The 25,874-nt window shown below is 40.4% G+C and overlaps 1 protein-coding gene across 5 annotated transcripts; it reads right to left on the bottom strand.

Annotated features, from left to right (window-relative positions):
• Positions 1 to 1,272: 1,272 nt before the first annotated feature.
• LOC124594961 (clavesin-2-like) lies at positions 1,273 to 24,364 on the bottom strand. 5 transcript variants are annotated; one of them, XM_047133472.1, is made up of 5 exons: positions 24,276 to 24,364; positions 23,582 to 23,744; positions 23,182 to 23,386; positions 15,046 to 15,382; positions 1,273 to 3,609 (listed from the first exon to the last, which is right to left on the bottom strand). In XM_047133472.1, exons 2-5 carry the CDS (start codon positions 23,724 to 23,726, stop codon positions 3,409 to 3,411), a joined length of 888 nt encoding a protein of 295 aa, XP_046989428.1. In that variant the 5' UTR covers positions 23,727 to 23,744; positions 24,276 to 24,364; the 3' UTR covers positions 1,273 to 3,408. The 5 variants fall into 5 exon arrangements, with proteins under 5 accessions (XP_046989428.1, XP_046989431.1, XP_046989429.1 ...); XM_047133475.1 differs by having other exon boundaries at positions 24,265 to 24,297; XM_047133473.1 differs by lacking the exon at positions 24,276 to 24,364 and adding an exon at positions 23,870 to 24,203.
• Positions 24,365 to 25,874: the final 1,510 nt, after the last annotated feature.

The following is a 25,874-nucleotide window of genomic DNA, read 5'->3' as shown; positions in this document are numbered from 1 at the left end:
TTGGTAACAGCATCAAAGAAAGACTTATCTTTAGATAGTAGTACAGATATAAACCACGACAATGAATCTTGAAATTACTGATATTTCGTAAGTCACACAATCTTCAAGCAAAATAAAATTTTGTTATTTTCGGCATTAGAAAAACATAACCGATGCAAAAAATTCACCAGCTTTTTCACATGCTCTACCACCAAATGACATTACTGATAAGATGTTAAACCCTATCTTCCTTTTTTTCACTTCTCTGCTGGTTCAATAAAATGATCTGTTTATTTTTAGCAAATAACTGACCAGGCACATATCCACTTTCATAACTTTCATCTGGCACCGTTTCCACGTAAAAAGTCCCTAACAGTGCCACCACAGAAAGCATATTTGCAGTGATGAGAAATCCTTCTCCAACTGTGCTACATTCCTTGCTTAAGTCTTCACAGCAAGTTTCACTCACTCCCCGAACTCACTTGACTAATAGAAGCTCACATGCCTTATTTTCGCACGCTCTTTATATTACACCAATAAACAAGAGTGTCGAATGAGTTAAGAACAGATGAAACCATGAAGCTGACAGTGATAGGAGGGGGGCGCAAAATGCGAGAGAATATGGGAAAATGTAATGGCTTCATTATACTCACCCCACTGCAGTTTACTTCAAAGTATTTCTTCTCCTAAAAATTATACTGGTATTCCACAAAAGGATTCAACAGGGATTTAAAAATTCCTAAAAAATTGTGCGTAATTTTTAATCAATATAAAACATTTCAAAAATTACACAATTTAGTTTCAATTAAGTGCAGACATGAAACCTCTGTACCATGATGTTACACATTTTGGTGATCAAAGTCATTAAAGCAATTATCATACTTAACAGAATAACCTATGTGACTTTCCAGAGTAATTTCAAGTGAATATATCTCAATAAGCTGAAAAGTCATCAACTGCACAAGAAAACCTTTATTTGATTCACTTTACTAGTTTCAATATTAGGGAAGGAAAGTTGCTACTCAACATATAGCGGAGATGTTGAGTCGCCATAGGCACAACAAAAAGATTCACACAATTATAGCTTTCAGCCAATCAGGCCTTCGTCAACAATAGACACACATGCACACACACACTCACGCAAACGCAACTTTCAAGTTGCGTTTGCGTGAATGCGTGTGTGTGTGTGTGTGTGTGTGTGTGTGTGTGTGTGTGTGGCCGAAAGCTGCAATTGTGTGAATCCTTTTGTTGTGCCTATCGTGACTCGGCATCTCAGCTATATGGTGAGTACCAACTTTCCTTCTCTAATATTGCTCTAATATTGTTACATTTCACCCTGGATTTTCCATTGTTTGACTTTACCAGTTTTGACAGTTTTAAACTGTCATCTTCAGAAGTGGAATAGGCTCAAATCACTGATATACCAACTTCAAAATAAGAATCGGCCAGTAGTTTTCTTTGCAACAGAATCAATAAAATAGAGTGACATCGCTAAAAATATATGATATGCGCAATGAGTAGCAAACAATTAACTGTCAAATTTCAAAGTGTACATAGTATTCTATTTTGGTTGACTTTCACTGCATGTACTAAGCACGATTTGCGATTTGACACTTAATGGTTTGCTGGTATATTGGTTGACTTTCATTGCACAATTATGTATGATTTGTGATTTGACAGTTAATTCTTTGTTACTCATTGCACGTATCATATATTTCTAGTGATGTCACTTTGTTTTATTGATTCTGTTGCAATGGACACTACTGCCCAATTTTAATCTTGACATTGGGTTAGCACAGATTTAAGCCTATTTCACTTCTGAAGGTGACAGTTTAAACTGGTGAAGTGAACTAAGTGAAGGTTTTCTTATGCAGTTGATGAGCGACTTTTTATCTTTGTTGAAATATTCTGCAGTACTGAACTACAGCTATGAACAAAATCATACGTCGAAAGATTCACTAGACCTTTTTTTGACACGTTTTGAAAAGGCAACAATTTAAAAACATTTACAAGTGCTTAAGGTTAGAATGAAAGAATGATAAAAATTTAAGTGAAGGTCAGTTTTTTTTTTCAAAATATTTAAGTAAATTTAATGTGATACAGCATTGAGTATAACCAGTCACAAGCAAATGGCATCAGTGTCCCCCCCCCCCCCCCCCCCCAAGTAAGAACAGTCATCAGGCAAGATTATTTAGGTTACTTTGTCATTTAATAGGTGTAAGTGATACAAACAACAGTGTAATTAAAGCATCACTCTTATAAACAATAATAAAAATTTGAAGCACACAACTTGACATAAAACACTAAAAGAAACCTATCTACAACAGCAAAAGTGTCTGTATACAAAGATCAGACTTCAGAGAATCTCTATGCAAAGATACAACATCAAAGAAATTTTTTTTAAAGATAGTCCATCTTAGTACTAATTGCAATGTTCACATGTCCAAAATGTTCAAGTGAAGGATTTTACAAATACCTTACAAAGTTCTGTGTAGAAACATGAATATTGGTGACAATCATATAAATTCGATGGAATTCATATACAATTTACAGAAATTATATACAACCTTGTTGGGCTGGCAGACAATGGATTGCCACATAACCATTTTTTGGTTGATTAGCAAAACAGGCTGTTTGTTTTCTGTATTTTCATACATAACAGATTTAGTTTTTTTTCTTCTCTGTCATATCTCTTTAACAACCAAATCCCCTCTGATACCATTAAGATCAACTACTACTGTCTGGTCCTTGACCTCAGCCTCCCAATGAAAAATGGTAACGAGAGATAATCCCACATTTGTCCCACAACCCCATCCTTAGTCATGGATTTTTCGTCTTTATAATATTTTTCATTAATACCATAATTTAAATCATACAACTCTAGAAACCCTAAATCATATCTAAAATATTGCAATCCTTGAAGTCTAGCACAGTTTTTGTCAAAGTATGAAACTCACTGTCAACAACCTTTTAAATAGTTAAAATTTATTCACAAAATACATCTGATCAACTAGACACACAACTGAGGAAACATTAATTTAAAATATATGATAGCTGCTCTTTAGTGTATTGAATACTGAAACTGTCCTTGCCTTAACATTTTATGCCAAAACAAACTCACATATTTATCATATAATTTTTCCAAAACACATTTTTAAAAACAGTATGCTTTTATGAAAAATATGTTTTCTTATAAATATAAAAAAAATACAATTTGTACAAGTTGCTCATTTGTGTGAACAGTATCACAAATCCACATACACACTTATTAAGACTAGTTGTAATACTGAAATACCAATATTTTTAATAAAGTGAGATCACTCCATAACATCATAATACAAGCCAAAATTGTCATCTCCATCAACTAATAAAAATCACATACACTTGTGGAATGTTGGCAAGCTTTACTGACAAATCCTCTGGCACCAACTACCGAGAATTCTCCTTCCTTTTGAAGGGAGGAGTCAGCTGAACCGTATTATTATCTGTCCTGCTGTCCTCAGCCTCCAAAACTTTGTCTGCCCATGAGAGCTGATTGTACGAGGGTCCTTCTCCTCCAAGCTCTGCTGGCAGTACATCTCGTGCTATACACTCATGTAGTGTACTCATATTGTTGCCGTGTAGATATATCTATTGAGAATGAAAATACTTATGAAATATACATTATAATTAAAGAACTCTGTCACTTTCATTCATGTATCTGTCAGATATATTCATCCACGTCTTTTCTAAATTGTAATATATTATCATGCAAAAAGTTAAACGTAATGGCAGTACACTGTCAAAGCTCTCCATTTCAAAACAATACCATAGCTGTAGAAGGATACTTTACTGGTGATTGTGTATGCTACCTCATTTTCAAAACAATTTAGTTTGTCTTGTAACTTGTATTGCCTTTCATGATCAGAAAACATTTGTCACCCAACAGACACGAGAGATAGTTACCAACTTATATTTCTTTTATTAGTACATTAGCACACCATTTAATAGTTGATAACAAGACATAATTTCGTACATCAAAGTAATTATACCTCATTTTCAGCTTCTCTAAAACTATCTTTCTGTGTAAATCCTACTGAGTTGCAAAGTGATACACAGGTTATATTACACAGGGTGGTGCATGAAATTTTTAGTTCATAACACACAATAGATATCCCATTGACCATCTCACCAGCAGTAGCAATATAGCTTGGAGAAACAAATGAGTTATGAAATGATGCATAATCCATTATACATCGCTAGTGTTTACAACATGGCTGACAACTGACAACTAACAATGCAGCAGCATTTGACAGTTCTTTTAGTTTTTTATGAGATGAAAAGTCCTATTGCAACTCAGAGGTGGTTTTTACAACAATTTAATACACAGCAGACCCCTTGCAAGAGAAACTATTCATAGGCTATATGATCAATTTGTAGAAGGATAAATATTGGAAGCAAATCGACTTCAGCTGAAGCCTGTTTGTTTGCTGGAGAATATTGAAGTAGTACGAGTTGCTCTCCAGAGAAGCCCTAGCACATCATGCAGAAAGGCAGCAGTGCAACTGGCCATATCCAGACACTCCGTACAATTGATTTTTAAAAGTGACCTTGTACTTGTACAAGACTACCTCTGCTCAGAAGCTCACTGCTGAACACAAGCAGCAGAGACTACTGTTTGCCTGCTGGGCAGAAGATAGAGAACAAACTCTCAACAATATTTGGTTTTCAGATAAGGTGCATTTTCATTTGGACAGTGTGGTTAACAAACAACCACAGTGTTTGCAGTATGTGGCCTTTCTCCATCTTGCATGAAGCTACTGATAATCTGCAGTTGCTTCATGAACATCTTCATGCTCAGAGGATTACAGTGTGGGTCATAATTTCCAGGCACGGACTTATTGGACCTTTTTTCTTTGAAGAAGCTGTGAATAGTGCATGTTATTTGAGCAGGCTCCATAATACCTTTTTTCCACAGCTTCTTGCTACTTTGTTGCCTTTCAACATGCAGTGGTTCATGCAAGATGGAGAAAGACCGCATATTGCAAACACTGTGTTGGACTTCTTACACAAGCATTTCGAGATGCACGTCATTTTACTCAGATTTTAACGACAGACAATTTTGGTCCCACAATAGTCCAGGCCTCAACCCATGTGACTTCTTCCTTTGTGGGTACCTAAAGGAAATAATTTTCTTGAAGCGTCCATATGATTTAATGCAACTCATATGCCTTATTCTTCAAACTTGTAGTGAAATCATAAAAGACATGAGTTAGAACAAATCTCTGCAGAGTATTTTCCATGGCAGTATACATTCCATTGAAATTGTCTTAACAGTAACATGTTTATTCAAAAATGAATGGGCAAAATTGTTTTGTGCCACTCCATACGTAATGGTGAAAACTGACTGATCTGAAATTACATGATAATATAAGCCAAAATGATGCAGTAAACATGGGTCTGTATTATTTGGGAAGTAATTGTGAGAAAGCGTTTATGAGATGCCACTACTTTAATATGAAATATTGCCCTAGTACAAATGTATCTGATGTGTAAATTATTCAATCTCCCCGCCTAATTGGGGTCAAATCTCATGCACAGGCCGAGGTTGGGGAATTCGGAATATGCATATGGTACACAGGCATATTTTGCTGCTGCTGTAAGTTGACATCTAATACTGTGGTGTCACCGCCAGACACCACACTTGCTAGGTGGTAGTTTTAAATCGGCCGCGGTCCATTAGTACATGTTGGACCCGCGTGTTGCCACTGTGTGATCGCAGACCGAGCGCCACCACAAGGCAGGTCTCCAGATACGGACTAGCACTCCCCCAGTTGTACGGACGACGTAGCTAGCGATGCACACTGCCTCGCTCATTTGCAGAGCAGATAGTTAGAATAGCCTTCAGCGAAGTCCATGGCTACGACCTAGCAAGGCGCCATTAGTAACATTGCATGTATCTAAAGAGTCTCACTTGTATCGCCATAATCTCCAGATGTACCAAAAGGATGGATTAAAGTTAAGTATTCCAGAAGCTATGTACTTTTCTTTATAGCATTCATTACGTATCCTGTTTCAGACCTCACGCACCCTGCTTTGGCTTAGCGCGTGCCTTTCGGCTTCCTCTCATTGTGTCTAGGCTGTCTTGTCTAGACACAACAAATACACCAACACAGTCCACCATGGATACATTGAGCACGGCCTGTACCTTCGCCTCGTAGATAACCTGACCTCAATCCACATGATTTTATGTCGAAGCCATCTCAAAAGTGAAGTATATAGCTCTCGTATTGATTTGCCTGGAGAACTGGAGCAGCAGATTGTTGTGGTTGGCAGGAGAGCCAACACCGTGTTACTAGAGGAGGCCGAAAGGCACGCGTTTTAGCTCACGCAGGCTGGCGTGAGGTCTGGAACAGGACAAGGAAATTAGAATTTAGAAAAACGGATGTAGCTGGTGAAATACTTAACTTTAATCCATTAATGATGAACGTCGCTATTGATGGTACATGATTCACAATATCAATAGTAACTGATAATGGCGCCTTGCTAGGTCGTAGCAAATGACGTAGCTGAAGGCTATGCTAAACTATTGTCTCGGCAAATGAGAACGTAAGTAGGCAGTGAACCATCGCTAGCACAGTCGGCTGTACAACTGGGGCGAGTGCTAGGGAGTCTCTCTAGACCTGCCGTGTGGCAGCGCTTGGTCTGCAATCACTGATAGTGGCGACACGTGGGTCCGACGTATACTAACGGACCGCGGCTGATTTAAAGGCTACCACCTAGCAAGTGTGGTGTCTGGCGGTGACACCACACAGATTGTACAATCTTGTCAAGATTTATGCAATGATTTGGATGTGTTTCAAATAATTCTTAACTCGTGGCAGAGACAGCAGTATTGCATTCAAATGTGAGGACAACAATCAGAACACTTCCTTTAACAGAAAATTGTAACATGTTGATAAAGTAGGCAATGACGGAAATTTCAGCTCAACTAGATGGAGATTTCATACTGAAGTCAATGGTGGCTTGTAACTAACACATTCACAATTATTTCACAAATGACTTGCTTGTGGACCCACATTTACTGGAATGGATTTGCTTGTAGTATTGTATAATTTTGCCCATTCAGTTTTTGTTATTATTTACACACACTGCAGCATTTCAGTCTATTAAATTAAACATATTCTGGTCAACTTATAGGGATTTGTTTGTTGAAAGGGGTCAGTATTTTACTCAGCATTAAGCACTTTATTGTGATCTCAAACCAGTGTCAGGAAACAGGTGGTCCAAGCTAGAGGTTTATATTTCAGTACTTATTATGGTTTATAACTTAATTTGTCAAACATTGTACACAGGAGCACAGACATTTATATGCATGTTGGCACAGTTCAATGTGAACACCATTTGTAGCTCGACAGATATCGAAACTACTCCACTTCTCACCACAAGTTCGTAAGCATGACAGGTGTTATCGCTTCTGCTGCACCATACATCTGTTACCCCAAATCTACCACATCTCGAATTTTGCTGTAAACAATGTCCTTGATTAGCCCCCATGTATAGAAATTCAGAGTAGTCAGATTGGGAGACCGAAGGGACCACACAATCGGATCCTTCTCCTGATCAAATGCTCAGGAAAAGTCTCATGGAGATACCTATATCTATTGTCTGAATGCCTCTGCTGTACATGCAGTAATTATTCCAATCTTACACTCACGATCCCTATGTGAGTCAGGGTTTGTACAGTAACCATTTAAAGCTGGTTCTTGAAACTTAGTTAATAGACTTTTTCGGAATAGTTTATGACTATTTTCAAGAGTCTTCCAGTTCAGGTCCTTCAGTATCTCTGTGACATTCTCCCACAGATTAAACAAACCTTGTGACCGTTCATGCTGGCCTTGTCTGTATACATTCAATATCTCGCATTAGTCCTATTTGGTACAGGTCCCACACACCTGAGCAGTATTCTAGAGCAGGTCACATGAGTGATATGTAAACAACGTCCATTGTACACTGATTGCACTTCCCTGGTATTCTACCAATGTGATCATTCCATCTGATATCCCTACAATGTGTTTGTTGTGACTCGCCGATCTTTCAAATTGCCGCCCCGCAGTTACGCGCGTCCTCTACATGTGGCACTGTCTGCCAGCCATGCAGCAGCAGCGCCACCTAAGCGGCCAGCCAGCCAGTGGCCGCTAGACTTGGACTCAGTTATGATTTGACTGTTAAAGTGTACACACGTCTCACTCTGTTTACTTGATCTGTGACTTTCATGTATTGTGTCTTCCTTGAAATATATTTGTTCAACTTGAAGTTACAACAATTGGCGACGAGGTAGTGATTTTTCTTTTCCATCGTTGACCCACATGTTTCCATGGCTACTTTAGAGCAACTATCGCAAAATCTCATAGAACAGCAAACGCTTCTCACAAATGTGATTCGTGATTTCGTCGCAGTATCAAATGCGGGTGTCTCTCGTCGTTATCTCTACCTACTTTTCCTCTTTATGACGAGATGGCGGAAGACTGGTCTGATTACGAAAAACGTCTTCGATAGCACTTCTTGGAATTTCATGTCGCGGACGAACAAACATGTAAGTTTCTGTTCCTTTCATGGATTTCACTGCAAATGTATCGGTTGTTGTCGCAATTGGCTCCTTTGAAAGATCCTGCGTCTCTGTCCTTTGCTGAAATGTGCTCACTTCTGTCCGTCTATTTTCAAAAGCAAACGCATGTGGTAGCCTCTCGTGTTACCTTTTATCGTTGTCAAAAACAACCGAATCAATCCTATCGCTTGGGCTGCTGAACTTCACGGACTCAGTAGGAAGTGTCAATTTGTTACTGAAGTTCACAAAGAATCCTACGCCGATTCCACAGTACGGGATGCTATTATCCGACTGGCGCCCGACAAAGAAGTTAGGCAATGTGCCCTTCAGTTGGCAAATCCGACTCTAGATGAAGTCCTATCCATCGCTCAGCGCTGGAGCGCAAATAGAGGTATGGGGCAACGTTGGGGAAATACAACCTCTGTGCGATGTTGACTAAGCGTGTAGCGTGTCCCTGCCGGCCGACGTGGCCGCAGTACGCTCTCAAGTGCAGCCTCGGCCTCACCCTAAACAAACCTCTAAGAAACTGCAGCAAAACCCACGGCAACTTCCTGCATGTCCGCGGTGTTTTACGAAACATTCACGAGAAGATTGTCCACAACATTGGGCCGTGTGTCACAAATGCAAAAAAAGGGTCATGTGTCATCCGTTTGCAAATCTGACCACATACATGATGTTCATGAACATAACCCTGATTCTGAGTTGTCTGTCAATTGTACTTCTTCCCTTTCAGGAAAGTTATTCCTCACTGTCCAAATCCTTGGTCGAGATGTCGCATGCAGGTGGATACCGGTTCTGCTGCCACTACCATCAATTCTCAGACGTATCTTCAGTTGGGTTCTCCAATCCTGTCACCTGTCACTAGGCAATTACGGACTTACAATTAACAGAAGATTTCTCTCTTTGGACAATTTGATGCTGAGGTATCTTACAAATCTGTCGTACGCACTGTTCCCTTATTTGTGGTCGACCATAGTAACGCGGAGAATCTTTTTGGTTTCGATGCCTTTCGTGTTTTTGGGCTCTCCATAGATGACTCTGTCAATATCGTCTCTGATGCTATTCCTTATGCTTAATTTGATTCCTTGTTGACGACATTTTCGTCCCTTTTTTTCTCCTGGGTTAGGCCCTGCAAATGACTTTGAAGCTCATATGACACTCAAACCCACTGCTTGGCCTAAGTTTTTTCGGGCTCGGCCCATTCCTGTGACCCTTCGTGATCAGGTCAAACGGGAGTTGGATCGTCTCACTACTTCAGGGGTCTTGCTTCCTGTCACTTCCAGTGAGTGGTCCTCTCCTGTCGTGTCGTTGCTAAGCCAAATGGTGACATTTGTCTCTGTGGCTATTTCAAAGCCACTGTAAATCCTCAATGCCTTATCGACACTTACCCTATGCCTCAACCTGAAGAATTGTTCACTAAACTTGCTGGAGGCCAGTATTTTTCTAAACTTGACCTGTCAGAAGCTTATCATCAACTTCCTCTCGATGCTGCTTCCCAGTAGTTTCTGGTCCTTAACATGCCTTTCGGCCTCTATCAATACCAACGATTGCCATTCGAGGTTGCCAGTACCCCTGCTCTCTTTCAGTGATTCTTGGAACAATTATTGCTCACTGTCCCTGGGTGCATAAATTACCAGAACGACATTGTTGTCACTGGCTCCACCACTGATGAATATCTTCAAAATCTCCGCACACTTTTTCATGTCTTACAGACTGCCAGTCATCTTCAGAAACCAAAATTTTTTCAGGCATCTATCACGTACTTGGAGTTTCAACTCTCTCGGGATGGTATTCGTCCGCTTCAGCAAACTGTCACTGCGATCGATGCCCTTCCTCGCCCTACATCTGTTAAGGAACTGCAGGCCTTCTTGGGGAAAATAGCAGACTATCACAGGTTTTTACCGTCTGCTGCTTCGGTGGCTCAGCCGTTGCATCTCCTGTTGCATAAATACGTGCCTTTTCACTGGTCCGCGACATGCGATGCGACTTTCCAGAAACTGAAGACTATGCTGAAACAGGCCCCGTGCCTGGCTACTTATCAACCTGGCCAACATCTTGTTCTTGCCACAGATGCCTCTCAATACGGGGTCAGTGCAGTCCTTGTGCACCATTTTTCTGACGGTTCTGAACAACCCATTGCTTATGCCTCCAAAACACTCACGGATGCCCAACAAAAGTATTCTCAAATTAAAAAGAAGCTTTGGCCATTACTTATGCTCTTCATAAGTTTGGGTTTTTCTCTAAGGATCCAAATTTTATCTTGTTACGGATCACAAACCACTTGTTTCCTTGTTTCATCCATCACTGTCACTTCCCGACAAGGCTGCACACTGCCTCCAGCTTTGGGCTCTTTACTTGTCTCGTTTCAATTATGATATTCATTTCCGGCCGACGGCTCAACATGCGAATGCTGATCCACTGTCTCGCCTTCCCACGGGTCCTGATCTGGCATTCGATAGGGACAAACTATTGTTTTTCCATCTGGATGTTGCCGAGCAGCGGGTTGTGGACGAGTTCCCCATCACCGGGGATCGGCTGGCGGCTGCTATGGGTTCTGACCCTACCCTCTCCTGGGTTGTACTGTATTCAGAAGGGTTGGCCAGATCATCTGTCCTCTAAGACTTCTGATCCGTTGCGGAACTACTACGCTTTGCGTTACTGCCTCACGGCTAGGGATGGTGTTATCCTCCTTTCCACCAAAAATGCATCGCCGCGTGTTGTGGTACCTGCGTCTTTGTGTGCTTCAGTCTTGCGCCTCCTTCACCAAGGGCATTGGGGTGTCTCTCGCACAAAATCTCTGGTGCGCTGTCATGTGTACTGGCCCGGCAATGTGTACTGGCCCGGCATTGACTCTGAAATCGCACACATGGTCGCTGCCTGCGGCCCTTGTGCGTCACAGGGCGCCACCCCGAAGTCATCTTTGTCAGCGTGGCCTTCGCCTGAAAAGCCCTGGGAGCGTATTCATGCTGACTTCGCAGCACCTTTTTTACGTACTTATTGGCTTCTCGTTATTGACACCTACTCTAACTTCCCTTTCATTGTCCGTTGCACCTCACCTACCACCACGGCAACCACCAATGCTCTAGCTCGCATTTTCTCTTTCAAAGGCCTTCCCTCTACTCTTGTTACTGATAATGGTCCGCAATTTGCCTCTTCCGATTTTGCGGATTTTTGTGCCCGTCATGGCGTCATGCATGTCACGGCCCCTCTGTTCCATCCATGGTGAGGCTGAACTGGTCCGCACATTTGAGGCTCAGATGAGGAAACTCCTGACTTCTTCTGCTGCTGCTGATGCGCTTCTCCAATTTTACCCCCATGGGCAACCAGAGCCCGGCTGAGCTCTTACATGGCCGACAGGCCCGCACGCTACTTCATCTTCTGCGGCCTTCCACCTCACGGCCCCTCTGTTCCATCCATGGTGAGGCTGAACTGGTCCGCACATTTGAGGCTCAGATGAGGAAACTCCTGACTTCTTCTGCTGCTGCTGATGCGCTTCTCCAATTTCACCCCCATGGGCAACCAGAGCCCGGCTGAGCTCTTACATGGCCGACAGGCCCGCACGCTACTTCATCTTCTGCGGCCTTCCACCTCACGGCTACGGGTGCCTTCGCTTGGCCAGTTCACCGCCGACGACCTTGTATGGGTACGGGGATATGGCAGGCGGCCAAAATGGAGTCCTGGCCAGCTCTTACAACACCGTGGCCAACGGCTGTATGAAATCCAGACGGATACGGGTGTTGCAGTGCGTCATTCGGACCAGCTTCAGCCTCGCGTGCGGGCAACGCCTGTTCCGGATGCCGCTACACCACCTTCGGCTCTACCTGAGGCTCGGGATACTGGACTCTCTCATTACTCACAATGCAGTCCGCTCACCATCATATTGGTGCCAGCACAAGAACTGATGCCACCAGGAACCAGATGACCATCATCCGTCAGAGCAACTCTACTCGCCTCCTTCTCCTACGGACGCGGACACATCACCCATATCTCCTGTTATAAGGACCGGACTTGCTGCAATGGGCAGATTGGTGCACGGGGTCCCCCAGCAGATTCGACCCCCACATCTCTTGTCATCTCGACCCATTATCATCAGGGACACTTCCGTCTGTACGGGAAGCCGCCTCCTCGAAACTTTACGGCCAGTCAAACAACACCTATGGGCGCTAGCAATCTACAGGCCACCTCCATTTCAAGACCTGTGCAAAAAATTCAAAGGGGCGAAAAGTGTTGTGACTTGCCGATCTTTCAAAGTGCCGCAGCACAGTTATGTGCGCCCTCTACATGCGGTGCTGTCTGCCAGCCATGCAGCAGCAGCGCCACCTAAGTGGCCAGCCAGCCAGCGGCCGCTAGACTTGGACTCAGTTATGATTTGACTGTTAAAGTGTACACACGTCTTACTCTGTTTACTTGATCTGTGACTTTCATGTATTGTGTCTTCCTTTAAATATATTTGTTCAACTTGAAGTTACAACAGTGTTACACTCAGGTATTTGTATCAGTTATAGTCATAGGATACTACTTTTTTGTTTGTTTTGTGATGTGCACAATTTTACATTTTTGAACATTTAAAGCAAGTTGCCAATCTCTGTACCACATCGAAATCTTATCAAGATCTGACTGAATATTTATGCAACTTCTTTCAGATAGTACTTCATTATAGATAATTACATCAAATGTAAAAAATCTTGATTATACTATTAATATTGTCTGCAAGGTCATTAATATACAATATGAACAGCAAGGGTCCCAACACACTTCCCTGGAGCACACCCGAAGTTACTTCTACATCAGATGATGACTCTTCATCCAAAATAACACACTGTGTCCTTGCTACCAAAAACTCTTCAATCCAGTCACAAATCGATACCCCATACGATCATACCTTTGTCAATAAGCATAGGTGTGGTAGTATCCTCATGATAACAAGTGTGTCACTTTCATTCTCAGTCACTTCACCAGAAGTCTCACTTCCCTGTATTCAACAGTTATGTCAGTTAACTTTTCTGCAGATGTGGAAGGTAGGTTCATTGCTGAACAACACTGCACTAAAGTAGTAGTTGCTTTTGCCTGTACGATGTAACATTTCAACAGCAAAATCACTCCATCTGTGGTGATCCTCAAGCTTAAGGTGATACAAAAGTTGGAGCTTGTAAGCACGCACCTAGAGATGTTTGTGCACAATGTCATGCACTGTCAAATGGGGGATGGCTAGTTCCCTATTATTTTTACTAATGGTTTTCCTTGAGCTCCTAGTAAATGCTTTGCACACATGTTCCACAGATTCTTTATTCACACGTGTAGAAACACGTTTTCCAGCATTGGAGATCAAATTTACTGTTCCATGAAGGGTTCTGTCCCACTGATAAATGAATTTGTGAGTGGGAGGACCCACACTCCTCTCTCTTCTTGCATGCTACTGACAATGTGTTACAGATTTTAACTCTTCCAATCTTAGCATACACTGCACCTTTCACTTTGGTGTCCACACTTTGACTGTGAGGAGAACATCTGCCTGCTGCACAGTAAACACAACTCACAGCTGTTCAGGAAATTGTGAGGATCACACTGTGGAACAGTGTCTATTGATTGTGTATTTACCCGACAACATAAAATGTTGAGTTCTTTCATTATTTCATTTGTTGTACCTCTACCTGGACACACTGATAAGCTTGTTGATCAACATTTGGTACAAAATCTAGTTCTGGCGAAGGCTTCACTGAAATGATTCCACCTTGTCACAATTAGGCCTTCCTGTGGACTGTGCAAATATCTCTAAAAATTTCAGCTTCACTGTGTTTCAAAATAGGTTCACCAGTGAAATCACATTAAAGCAGCTCTGTGTCCTTTTATAGTGTGAGTACAATATATGCTGATTTTTGCTTGGTACCAGCTTCATTGATGCACGCCTGGGTTCAGTTTTAATCTGAGAATGTATGTAGGAGAGCCTCTAGAATTCCTGTCTACTATCTGAAATACATCGTCATTTATTTAGATGATAAGCAGATACACCAATCATTTAAGGGTAGAATACCGTAATGCTCTGGACCAAAATTCTTCTTTGGATATTTTTCCCATTCTTCTCAATAGTTCAAGTAAATCTAAGCATACTTGCTGCTCAATGTCATGGCACTAAAGTTTGTAAGTGATATACAGTACTACACTTATGGTTATCTACTGACCACTTGGGTAAGTATGGTTGGTGTGGATACAAATAAAATAAAACTAACTGGTAAACATGGCTTAAGACAAAGTCAAAACAGAACAGTAATTTTTTTTCTGTCTCACATCAAGCAACAACACTTGTGGTTATGCATCCTCGTTTACAGCTTATTTATATTACAAATTATAAAAAAATCAGAGCAAATAACAAGTCACAGCAATTATGCCTACCAACTGCTATCAATGCCTACCAATCTAGATTTTATAGGAAGCATAAAAAATGTGTGAAATCAGTCTAATTAGATATGTTGCATACTTACTTTTTCTCTTGTCTTTTCTTTCAGAAATGGACGGATAACTGTCAGTGCGGCCTCAACATACCAAGGCTGGTTTATAAAATGAACCCCTTTGAATCTTGCTGGGAAGCAGTCTTGTAAGCCATTTATCATTAGCTTTAAAACACGGGGATTCAGCTTGGATGATTGACTGAATGAAAATCCACTCCAGTCGACAATGAAGATAAAGCCACTTACTTGATTTCGTGGCAATTCAATAAGTTTTTCCAGAGAGTAAAGAATGGCTTTATATATTGTAAGCAAATCATATAAAGAGGGATCCCAATTAGCAGCAAAAATCACAAGAACTCGTCTTCCTCTCCTGTAAAACAAAAAAAGTTCAAACCATTAATAACTGTTAATTTTGTGTAATAAGGACAGTATCTGTCTGGCAATGTAATATTATGAAAAGGATATACTGCTACTTACCATATAGTGGAGATGTTGAATTGCAGATAGGCACAACAAAAAGACTGTTAAACTTGTAAGCTTTTGGTAAGATCTTCTGAAATACACAACCAACACACACACACACACACACACACACACACACACTGGCCAATGATCTTCTTCATTGCACATGCACTCACATTGCTCAAACTCTTATGGAAATCGGTAGATTGACTGCTGCGAGTAATGAGTACAGTGAGCAGGGGCACTGCAAATGTAGTGTGTGGTCAGTAAGTTGGAACTGTGGGTCTCATGGGGAGCTTGCCAGAGATAAGTCCCTGCAGTCGCACTGTCCTCTGTGCCCTTGGTGGCTCAGTTGGATAGACCGTCTGCAATGTAAGCAGGAGATCCTCAGTTTCGAGCCCTGGTCGGGGCACATATTTTCAACTGTCCCCATGGATATTTATTAACACCTGTAAGCACCTAATGGTCTGGATTTCATTGTAATTTCATTCTTTGAGAGCTGCAAGATCACCAATGGTATCTGTTCTTTTGGACATGTCTGAAAGAACAGATACCAACTACATTTTTGTTAGTCACTGTCCTCCACACACCATCTCCTTCCTTATTCTTACACCACATACTTCTATCCCACAAGTGCACCTGCAGTATTTTTACTTCTCTCCTTCCCCCCCGCCTTCTGTCTAACCTTCCGTGTTTTTTTTTTTTTCCTACTTCAGAAGGTCTTCTGACTGAAAGCTTGTGTGTTTAATAGTCTTTTCATTGTGCCTATCTGCGACTCAACATCCCCGCTATATGGTGAGTAGAAATCTACTCTTTTCATAATATTGTTGTTATTCCATCCTGGATTTTCCAATTTTTGACAACGTAATATTATTTTACATAACAAATACTTAAAACTCTTCTCTGAATTACATGTTTTACATTATAATTTAAAATAAATTAGTAGAAACTAAGAAATACAATGGAACAGCTCTATTGTTATGTCTGTGTTCTAGGTAATCCCAGTAAACCAATGTCGTGAGTAAATACATGACACGGACATGTATCAGCAAGTTAATGAGACCATCTTCTGAACTACTTCTAAAAATAATGTCCAATTATCCAAAAGGAAAAATAAGGATGAAATATGTAAGTATAATTGTGTGTGTGTGTGTGTGTGTGTGTGTGTGTGTGTGTGTGTGTGTGTGTGTGTGTGGGCGCGCGCGCACGTGTGTGAATGTAGATTAATGCATTGTTACATGCATATTATATGCTGTGTCATTTATGCTGATAAATTTGCTTCAAAAGCTGCACTATTTGTTGTGTCAACTACAAATGAATGGAGTAAGATTAGAAAAATTGCACAGCTGCTGCTAAATTTAGAGCTTAGTGTGCAAATAATTATGCAGCCATTTAATGATGACTGCTGTTTTATATCATTGTGTTTACATGATTCCACTGGTGATATGTTCCACATAATTATAGAGTTGTTGGAGCTTTAAAATTCTGAATTATTTCCTTCCTGTAAATCAGCAGAACAAAACAGTGTAACACTTGGGCATGGTATTTTATACTAAAATCATTCAACACAAGGAAGGTGAGTGGACCTTATGAGGTACCTTTATGACTTAACACCAATTAAATAAGAGAACTTGCTCAGCTTGAAAAAGCTGATCATCATAGGGTGCAGGAATGATGAAGTATTCCAAGTGGTTGAAAACAATGCAGGCCATTCCTGTTTTTAAGAAGAGCCATCAGATGGATGTGTATAACTGTAGGCCTACATCATCACTGAAGTAAGTCTGCTGCAGAAAACACGAAATAAGTTTTATGCACCTTTGAAGGAATTGGCATGTGTTAATGCACACAATGACTCTGTGAAACAGAGGTCACTCTCATTCATGACATTCAAAAGGCAGTCGCCAGTGGCGATCAGATTCTTATCATGCTTCCTGACTTCCAGGAGCCAGCTGAAAAAATTAGGAGCTTACAGAATAATGGACTCCTCTTTAATTATACTGAGGACTTCTTATCATATAGCATTCAGCATGCTGTTCTTAATGAGGAGACATTTCAAGTTTCAAAGCAGCTTCAGGCATTCTGTGAATGAGTGTTATAGGGTTATTACTCTTCATGATGTTGCCTGGTGGGCAATTTCAGGCATTCTATGAAGCTGTTCACAAGTAATGCTGTGCCATATGGGAAAGTCACACAATCAAGAAAACTACAACGAAATGTAAGCAGACCTGCAGAGGATCTACACTTTGTGTCATGACAGGAAGATAATCCACAAAATTAAAAAATGTAATGTGTTGTTATAAGGAGGCAGAGAGATCCATTATTGTTCAATAACATAACTGGTGAACTATTACCAGAAAACAGTAATAGTGATAAAATATCTAGGGGTCTTTCCTGGGGAACCTAATGTAGTCAACAGCATGAAACTAGTAGCAGAAAAAGTAAAATCCTGACCGAGATTCATTGGAGGAATCCTACAGTAACGAGCTTACAAAACCCTCATTCAAATGATTCTTGAGTATTCTTTGTTTGTATGGGCCTTTATGAGAAAAGGATTAACACAGCAGAAGATTAAAACAAGAGCAGCATGTTGCATCAGAGCTTCGGTTAGTATGTGTGAAAATGTCACAGAGATCCACAGCTAACTCTGGTGGCGGATGCTACAAGGGAGGCATAGCATCAATGGGATGACTATTGTTAACAGTCAGAGAGCACAGATTCATAAAGAGTACTACAACATATTACTTCATCCAGTAAGTGTCTAGCACAATGACTACAACAGTAATATTAGACAAAATGAAGCAGATATGGAAGCACAGCAAAAGTCATGCCTCCACAAACCATTTGTGCATGGAACAGAAAAAGTGAGAAATGATAGAAGTACCCTCATTAACTCTTGCCACACACTGTACGGTTACTTGAGGAGTATTGATCTAGATGTGAACACAACAATTTCATACACCAAATAAACATGGATAGTACATTGTTATCACAAAATGTTAAAAAGGATATGAAATTAAATTATTGTGATGGCAATGTTTATGAGAGATGGCATTGTAACAAATTTCGCAGTTTCTTATATCTGTTACTTCCCCTATGACACAAATATCTTACAGCCGCTAAGTTTGAAATTAAGGTCAGTGCTTTGAAGAACATCATAGTGATCACATACTGTACTTAACCAGCTATTACTCCCTGCCAAACAGTGGCAGAGTGAAACTGTACATCCAATGCACATATATTTCCTGACTTATGACTAAATTAATTCAGGAAATAGAGAACACTACAGAAAAATTAATCCGGATTAGGAATACAATCAGCCTCAACATTATGATTGTCAGCCACTTGACATGCCACTGTTGCACAAAGGCCACCTATGCACACACATCGTTACCGTCATCATAGCACCTTCCCCTCAAATCTGTTTCCTAATCAATTTCTTTTCTTGTCACCTAGTAATTGCCAAATATACATATCTTCTGTGCTTATTGAGTAACTGCGAGTTTTTGAATACTTGTTGCTGTTGTAAGTTAAAATTTGTGAATCACAATGATTGTAAACAACTTTTTTTCCTTTGTGACTACGATGTCTGTCAGAATGTAACCCTTGAATAAAAAGCTCTTGGTTTACTTGCCCATATCATATTAAAAAGAAATTCCCTTAGCTTTTAATGATTGCTCCTGTCATCACAATCAGGGGCTTAGTGTGCATGTCTTGAAACTGGTGAACAACTAGGGCTCTGTGATTAGAGAAGCAGCTGAAATTAAACTGTGTGAAAACAACTTTAATAGTGTATGGACTGGATAATGAACAGACGCCAGAAGAAAAAAAAAAAGAAAACATCAACACACGAATATTAGCAGTAAACCTGATAACTTAGAATGAGACTGGTGGTGCCAGTCACTTTTGCCAGTTTGGTGCGACATTGCTGATTCCATCTAGCTGACTGCAAATTGGATGCAAAAAGTTATGCACACACACACCATTTGCAAGCAAACAGGCCCAAATGCAGCATACAGAGGCCACCAATCAACTAGAAGGACAGGGTTCCAGCCTGCAGCAAAGTTCGAACCGATGGCCATCGACCAGCACCTTGGATGATCACCAGCCGACAGCAGGTAATATGTAACTGAGAATTACAATCAATTAAGCTCGTAAAACTTGCCTATACGCACTTCTGGACTAAGGTTGATGGTTTAATTTTTACCCTCGCCTATATGTGCATATATTTGGTTGTCATTTCTAGTGTGATGTGTAACTGAACCACAGGGTTCAATCAAAGCAATAGAAAATGGTTCATTCCATGATTCATGTTCTGGAATACCATTGTTAACCCATCGTTTGACTTTGCGTAGACCACCCCTGATAGTGTGCTAGGCTGGTGTAGCCATTTATTCCAGCAGTTGGTTACAGCATCTCATAATAGTATTAAATTACAAGTGTCATCTGTTTTTTTTTCTGTATGTTAACTGGGTCTTAGGACTCAAGTGATAAACCAGTGTCTGTGCTCTTTGGCATATTCAAGTAAACATATAAAGAAGCATTAAAAGTTAGTCAGCTGATTGGTTGGTTGGTTAGTTAGGTGCAAAGCAGACTAGAAGCCAATCCAGAGTTTCATTTCCTTGTTGACACCGTATCTACCTCTTACGCTGACATCAGTCATTTTGTACAGTCTCCAACCACAGAAACCCGAAAAATCTCAGCTTGACCCTTGTTGCCATCTCACCTATAAACATAATCACTCATGTGCCTGAAACGGTTGATCACAAATCTCACACCATCTCCAATCTGATTGCGAGATTCAAATTAACTACAATGCGACCCACATCAGGTTATGACAGGAGAGAGAGAGAGAGAGAGAGAGAGAGAGAGAGAGAGAGAGAGAGAGAGACTGGATGTGCTCTTTGCAATGCATGGAAGCGTGCACCTGATGAAGAAAGAGCACAGAAGAAGACATTTTGTAGTTTACTGCCCGATGCAAGTGACGACAATGCACGCAATGCTGGCTAGAACGCTCAAACATAATCTACAGATGCAGCAGGCGCTACCTCTGTATACATAGCATCCATTATGTCACCATGACGTAACCCAAGTGATCACATGCTCCTCTGGGCATAAAAGTGGGAGCCTTGCCAGTGTCACAAAAGTCCCTGATAATGATGATGAATGCAATCATTGAAAGCTTGGGATTTTTCTGAATTTGACACGGCAAGTAAACCAAGAACTTTTTATTCGATTTTTATTCTTCCGTTCATTCCATTTGCTGCCAATTCAGTCACTGTGTTTAAATGATTTTACGTTCTTGTTACTAATTTGCACTTTTTATGTGTAAATTATATATTTTCAGATGTGTTCAAATTATTAGACTAAAGACATTTTTTCCAAAACTTTACATTTATTACACATTTACATCCACATACAGATTATATTTGTACATTCAGTAGTTTGTATGCATGCCTTTGTTCTCAATCAACATTTTTATCCTGTTTGGCATAGTTTTATTAACTTTTCACATAACATTTTAATATCATTGTCATGGTGCCAGATTTCCTCTAGTTTCTCCATGAGATCTTGTTTGGTGGTTATTGTAAATTTCCTTATTCTCTGTTTCACAATAGCCCATAAATTTTCAATTGGGGTTACATCAGGGCTATTCCCTGGCCAGGCAACACTTTCAGTTGATGTTCTTCCAAGTACTTGGAAACAATGTTGGCTTTCTGGCAAGGTGCCCCATCATGCATAAAAATAGCATCTTTATTAGGAAACCACTCATTTATTTGGGGGAAAAGTAGCTCTGGAAATTGATGAATTTCAGTTTGGGAAAGCTAATAGTTGGAGAGGGGATCATCCTGCAGAAGCATGGATGGCTGCTTGTTTGTGGAGGGTGCGTGTTCTGATGTGGTTTTGTAGGTTGGTGGACAGTTATGGTTAATATTTGATTTGGAATGGTGTCATGATTCTTACTGTCATACATTGCATTTTACCCTGCTCAAAACATGCTACTTCCGGTGGCTGTCCCATTTGTTTCATTTTATTGCTTAAGTTAAATATTTTGTGTGTTTTTACTTGGGTATAAATGAGTGACGTGGTTGCACACTGAATACGACTGAAATATAGATGTCCACTATCTTGGTGATGTTATGGGTCAAAGGAGATGAAAGGAATCAGAACGTTTCAAATATCCTGTTGAATATTTCTCCTTTTGCCTATCCCCGCACAATTTCAAATTTCCTAAAGTGCTGAACTTGTTGTAGAATTTAATTTGGTATACATCCTTATGCTTAAATAAATTATCATCTACACTCCTGCTTGATGATTTATTTATTTATTTATTTTTTTTTTTTTTTGCAACAATACATATGTCTCAGCAGTGCATATGTCAAGGGGGACCAATTAGTTCAACAATATTGTGAATCATCGTCTCATAGCCCCATTTGGGTAAGTGTGGTTCCGTTAACGCAGTCTCTTAGCGTCCAAGAACACGAGTTCCGAATGCACAGGCCTACATAAAATCAAAACAATACAGTGCATACTTTGTCACGCAAAATGCCTTCATTTCCAATACCTTTCGGTAGTGTCAGGAGTCTTTCCATATACGCCTACATGACAGTCAGTGCTCACTTACAGTACTGTATACATTAAAGCAGGGTCACTTTTCTCATATGACATACTTAAGGCTTTGGATCAAGGCAGCTAGGCAGATGCATTATTTCTTGATTTCCAGAAAGCACTTGAGTCAGTACCACACCTACACTTCTTGTCAAAAGTATTATCATATATGGGTATCAAGTGAAATATGTGACTGTACTGAAGACTTATTGGTAGGGAGGACGCAGGATGTTATCTTGGATGGAGAATCATTGTCAGTGTGTCCCAGGTAAGTGTGTTGGGACCCTTGTTAGACTTGTATATTAATAATAACCTCAAACTTTTTGCAGGTGATGCAGTTATCTATAATGAAGTGCTAAGCGAATGAAGGTGTATACACATTCAGTCACATCTCGATAAGATTTCAAAGTGGTGAAAAGATTGACAACTTGCTTTAAATGTTCAGAAATGTAAAACTATGCACTTCATAAAATGAAAAATGTAGTATATGACTACAGTATCAATAACTCGCTGTAGGATTTGGCCAAATCATACAAATACCCAAGTGTCACTCTTTATAGAGATACAAAAAGGAATAATCATGTAGGTCGAGTTGAGGGTAAAGCAGGTGGTAGACTTTGGTTCATTGGTAAAATACTGGGGACATGCAATTGGACTACAATGGAGATTGTTTACATATGACTTGTGCAACCAATTCTAGAATACTGCTCCTGTGTGTTGGATCCTTACCAAATAGGACTGACAGGGGATACCGAACGTATACAGAGAAGGGCAGCATGAATGGTCACAGGTTTGTTTGATCTGTGGGAAAGTGTCACAGAGATACTGTAGGAACTGGACTGGAAGACTCTTGAAGGTAGACGTAACCTACCCTGAGAAAATCTGTTATCAAAGTTTCAAGAACTGGCATAAAATGCTGATTCTACGAATATACTACAATCCCCTATGTATTGCACACACAGGGATCTTGAGGATAAAATGGTATAGTAGGACATACCCCATTTTTAAAGTTCTAGCCAAGCATTTTAGTGAGGATTGCAATCCACTGGAAAATTTGTTAAGATACAATTGACTTGTTTTCATCATGACCAAACAACATACCTGTCTCTTTGAGGTAATACTCCAGGAAACCCATCACGGAGAGCCTGCTGGAGAGCTGTGTCTGCTGGTCCAAATTTTTCAAATAAGCTGCTGTTTTGTTGTCTATAGCTGCAATAATTGCACAGAAGCTCAAAGGCATCTGGTACATTACATTTACGTGCACGAAGGAAACGTAAAAGAAATTCATCGTCTGTGCGTGTACTACCTGGGGGAATAAATACATGACTTAGTGTTCTCATCTTTCAGCAATTTACACATAGAAACAGCCACATCTAAATCAAGCACAACACATAATTCTGCAATATTTCTGCTAAGATTACACATGTAATTTTTTTTCCGAGGCGCAAACATGGTGAAAAAGTAGTCCCATGGCAAAATATAGTTAGTTCAGAATACGAACCTATGGTTGGGCTTTTAAGAATCAATTGTCGTACAGCATTTATTGCCCCTTTACCACATGGCTGCCTTGAGTTATCCTCACAACCAAGATATGCCGGACTACTAAAGGTATTTGTTCTGCAAATATACTCCGAGTATTCGGCCATTTCATTCCCGCTTCAAGTCTGGAAAAAAATATTCAAATCTTTAATCCCTGGTGATGAGAATGTCAATAGCGGCATGCTGAAATGAATTCATTAACCTATGGTTATCAATATATATTTCGTCACAAAAAGTGTACATAACGAACACTGAAATTCAAATCAGCGATGTCGCAGTAACTTCCTTTGTTCAGTAATTCGTTTTTCTTACATGCTCATGTAGTAATTTTGTCTTAAACTAACGCACTAGTCCAGTTTACAAATAGATTATTTCGACTTGCAGGCTGTTGCAAATTCAGTAATCTTGGGAACTCCGATGGTATTGTAAATTGCGTCCCAAAAGGAAGAATGGCAGTGAGAAACCATTCATTTGGAACATCACGTACTGAAACTGACAGCACTTCTCCAAGTTTATCAGTAACCGAAAACATCATCATCGCGACAAAGTTTACGTAAATCAGTGAACTATCAGTCTTGAAATACGATAGTTAGCACAGTGACAGAGCCCACATCAATAATTCTACGTTGAAACAAAAATATTTACTTGTCACACACCTGGAACCAATGACCACAGATACACGTTTTAAACACCTGTGGAGCAAAGCAAAGATGTCGTAGCCTTGATTATCACAACTTTCCAAAATTAGGAATGAACGAACTAGATACGGTATAAATATCTTGTATAAAATTATTTATTTTAGGTATGTTTTATTAAATTAGTGTCAGATATCTGAAGTATCCGCTACACTTCAACGAACCACACGCAACGACTTATCTGCGCAAAAGTTTGTGCATGCAAATAAAATGTCCTGGTTACTGTTCGTTCACACGACGGTTTCGATAGAGTCCGAGACTGTCATTTGTATCTGCTGCTGGCCCCTATTTCTCGGTGTACGGAAGAACTTTCAGCAGGTACTCGCTCTCGAAAAATAATACAGGACATTCCTGCTGTGGTCAGTGTTCGCAACTACTGTACGCATTTAAAAAGTTAACAAAATGCCTAAGAACAATCGAAATGGTCAAAAGAGAGGCTCCTTAGATGACGGCATTTCCTAAATATTAATTTTCTTCGCGAGTTTCACGGGCGAACCGATGACTGGCGTAATTATTTGCGTATGGATGTGGAGACGTAGCCTGTAAATATATGTTGCCGCTCGTAACTCATATGACACTCCAAAATACTTGTATGAAGAGAGTAATTTCGTCACATCAGCGGCTGATAGCGGCATTGCTGTTGCTGGCGATGGAAAGAAGTTATATACATTTAGATTTTTTGACAGCAATGTCAAAACAGGCATTGAGTGAAACAATGCCGGACACAAAGCTGTAACCCATAACTGCCCTGAAGAATACTTTCGTGAAGACAAGTAAAGTATTTCTTTTACAGATGTTTCCAGCCAAGTTTTGCTGCGGCTCAGTCTGGTTTAATGGGAAAGAAAGAAAAGGGAAAGCACACGTTTGTAATAGCTGTGAAAAGTGGATATATGTTCTAATTTGCTTCTTCACTCTGTCTTGCCCATCTCCTTCTGTTTGTCCATCACCTCCTCCAGTCCCCTCTCTCTGTGCATCTCGTCCTCCCCCCCCCCCCCCCCCCCCCACACCACCTTCTCTCCACCTTCTTCTCCTTCCTTTCTGTCTATCCATCTTCTCATCCCCCCTTTTACCTGCCCACCTCCTCCTTTCTGCTCTCTATGTCCATTTCCTTACACCCCTCTATCGATCTCACATCATCCCTCTTTTTGATTCTGTGGTAGTATTCTAATCATTAATTATAAGCCAATAAATCAGAAATACATCTTTCCTGTTTACTGTGATGGCCATCTACAAGGACAAAAACAACAGCAAACTGTTCTTATATATGTGAGTGTGTGTTTATGTGTGTAAAGAAATAAGGTAATGACGACCAAAGATCCTTTCCTTTAGTATGGATGCACACCATGCCGAGATGGCTGCTCTCTTACATCAGGGAGTGCAAGTAAGAGTTTCATGAGTTTGTCAATAGTGAGTAACAAGCTGAGAATTTGGTTCTGGAGAGAAGTGTGCTAAGATGGCCAAAGTGCTCGAGGCAACAACTAGTGTAAGGCGCGAAGTTCAAGTCCCGATTACTTGTTACTATTGATATGGCTGACATCATCAAAACCTTTGAACAAAACA

Source organism: Schistocerca americana, chromosome 2, assembly GCF_021461395.2.
Source record: "Schistocerca americana isolate TAMUIC-IGC-003095 chromosome 2, iqSchAmer2.1, whole genome shotgun sequence".
Classification (NCBI taxonomy): Eukaryota; Metazoa; Arthropoda; class Insecta; order Orthoptera; family Acrididae; genus Schistocerca; species Schistocerca americana.
The sequence above is the reverse complement of the archived record's forward strand: the minus strand, read 5'-3'. Positions and strand labels throughout refer to the sequence as shown.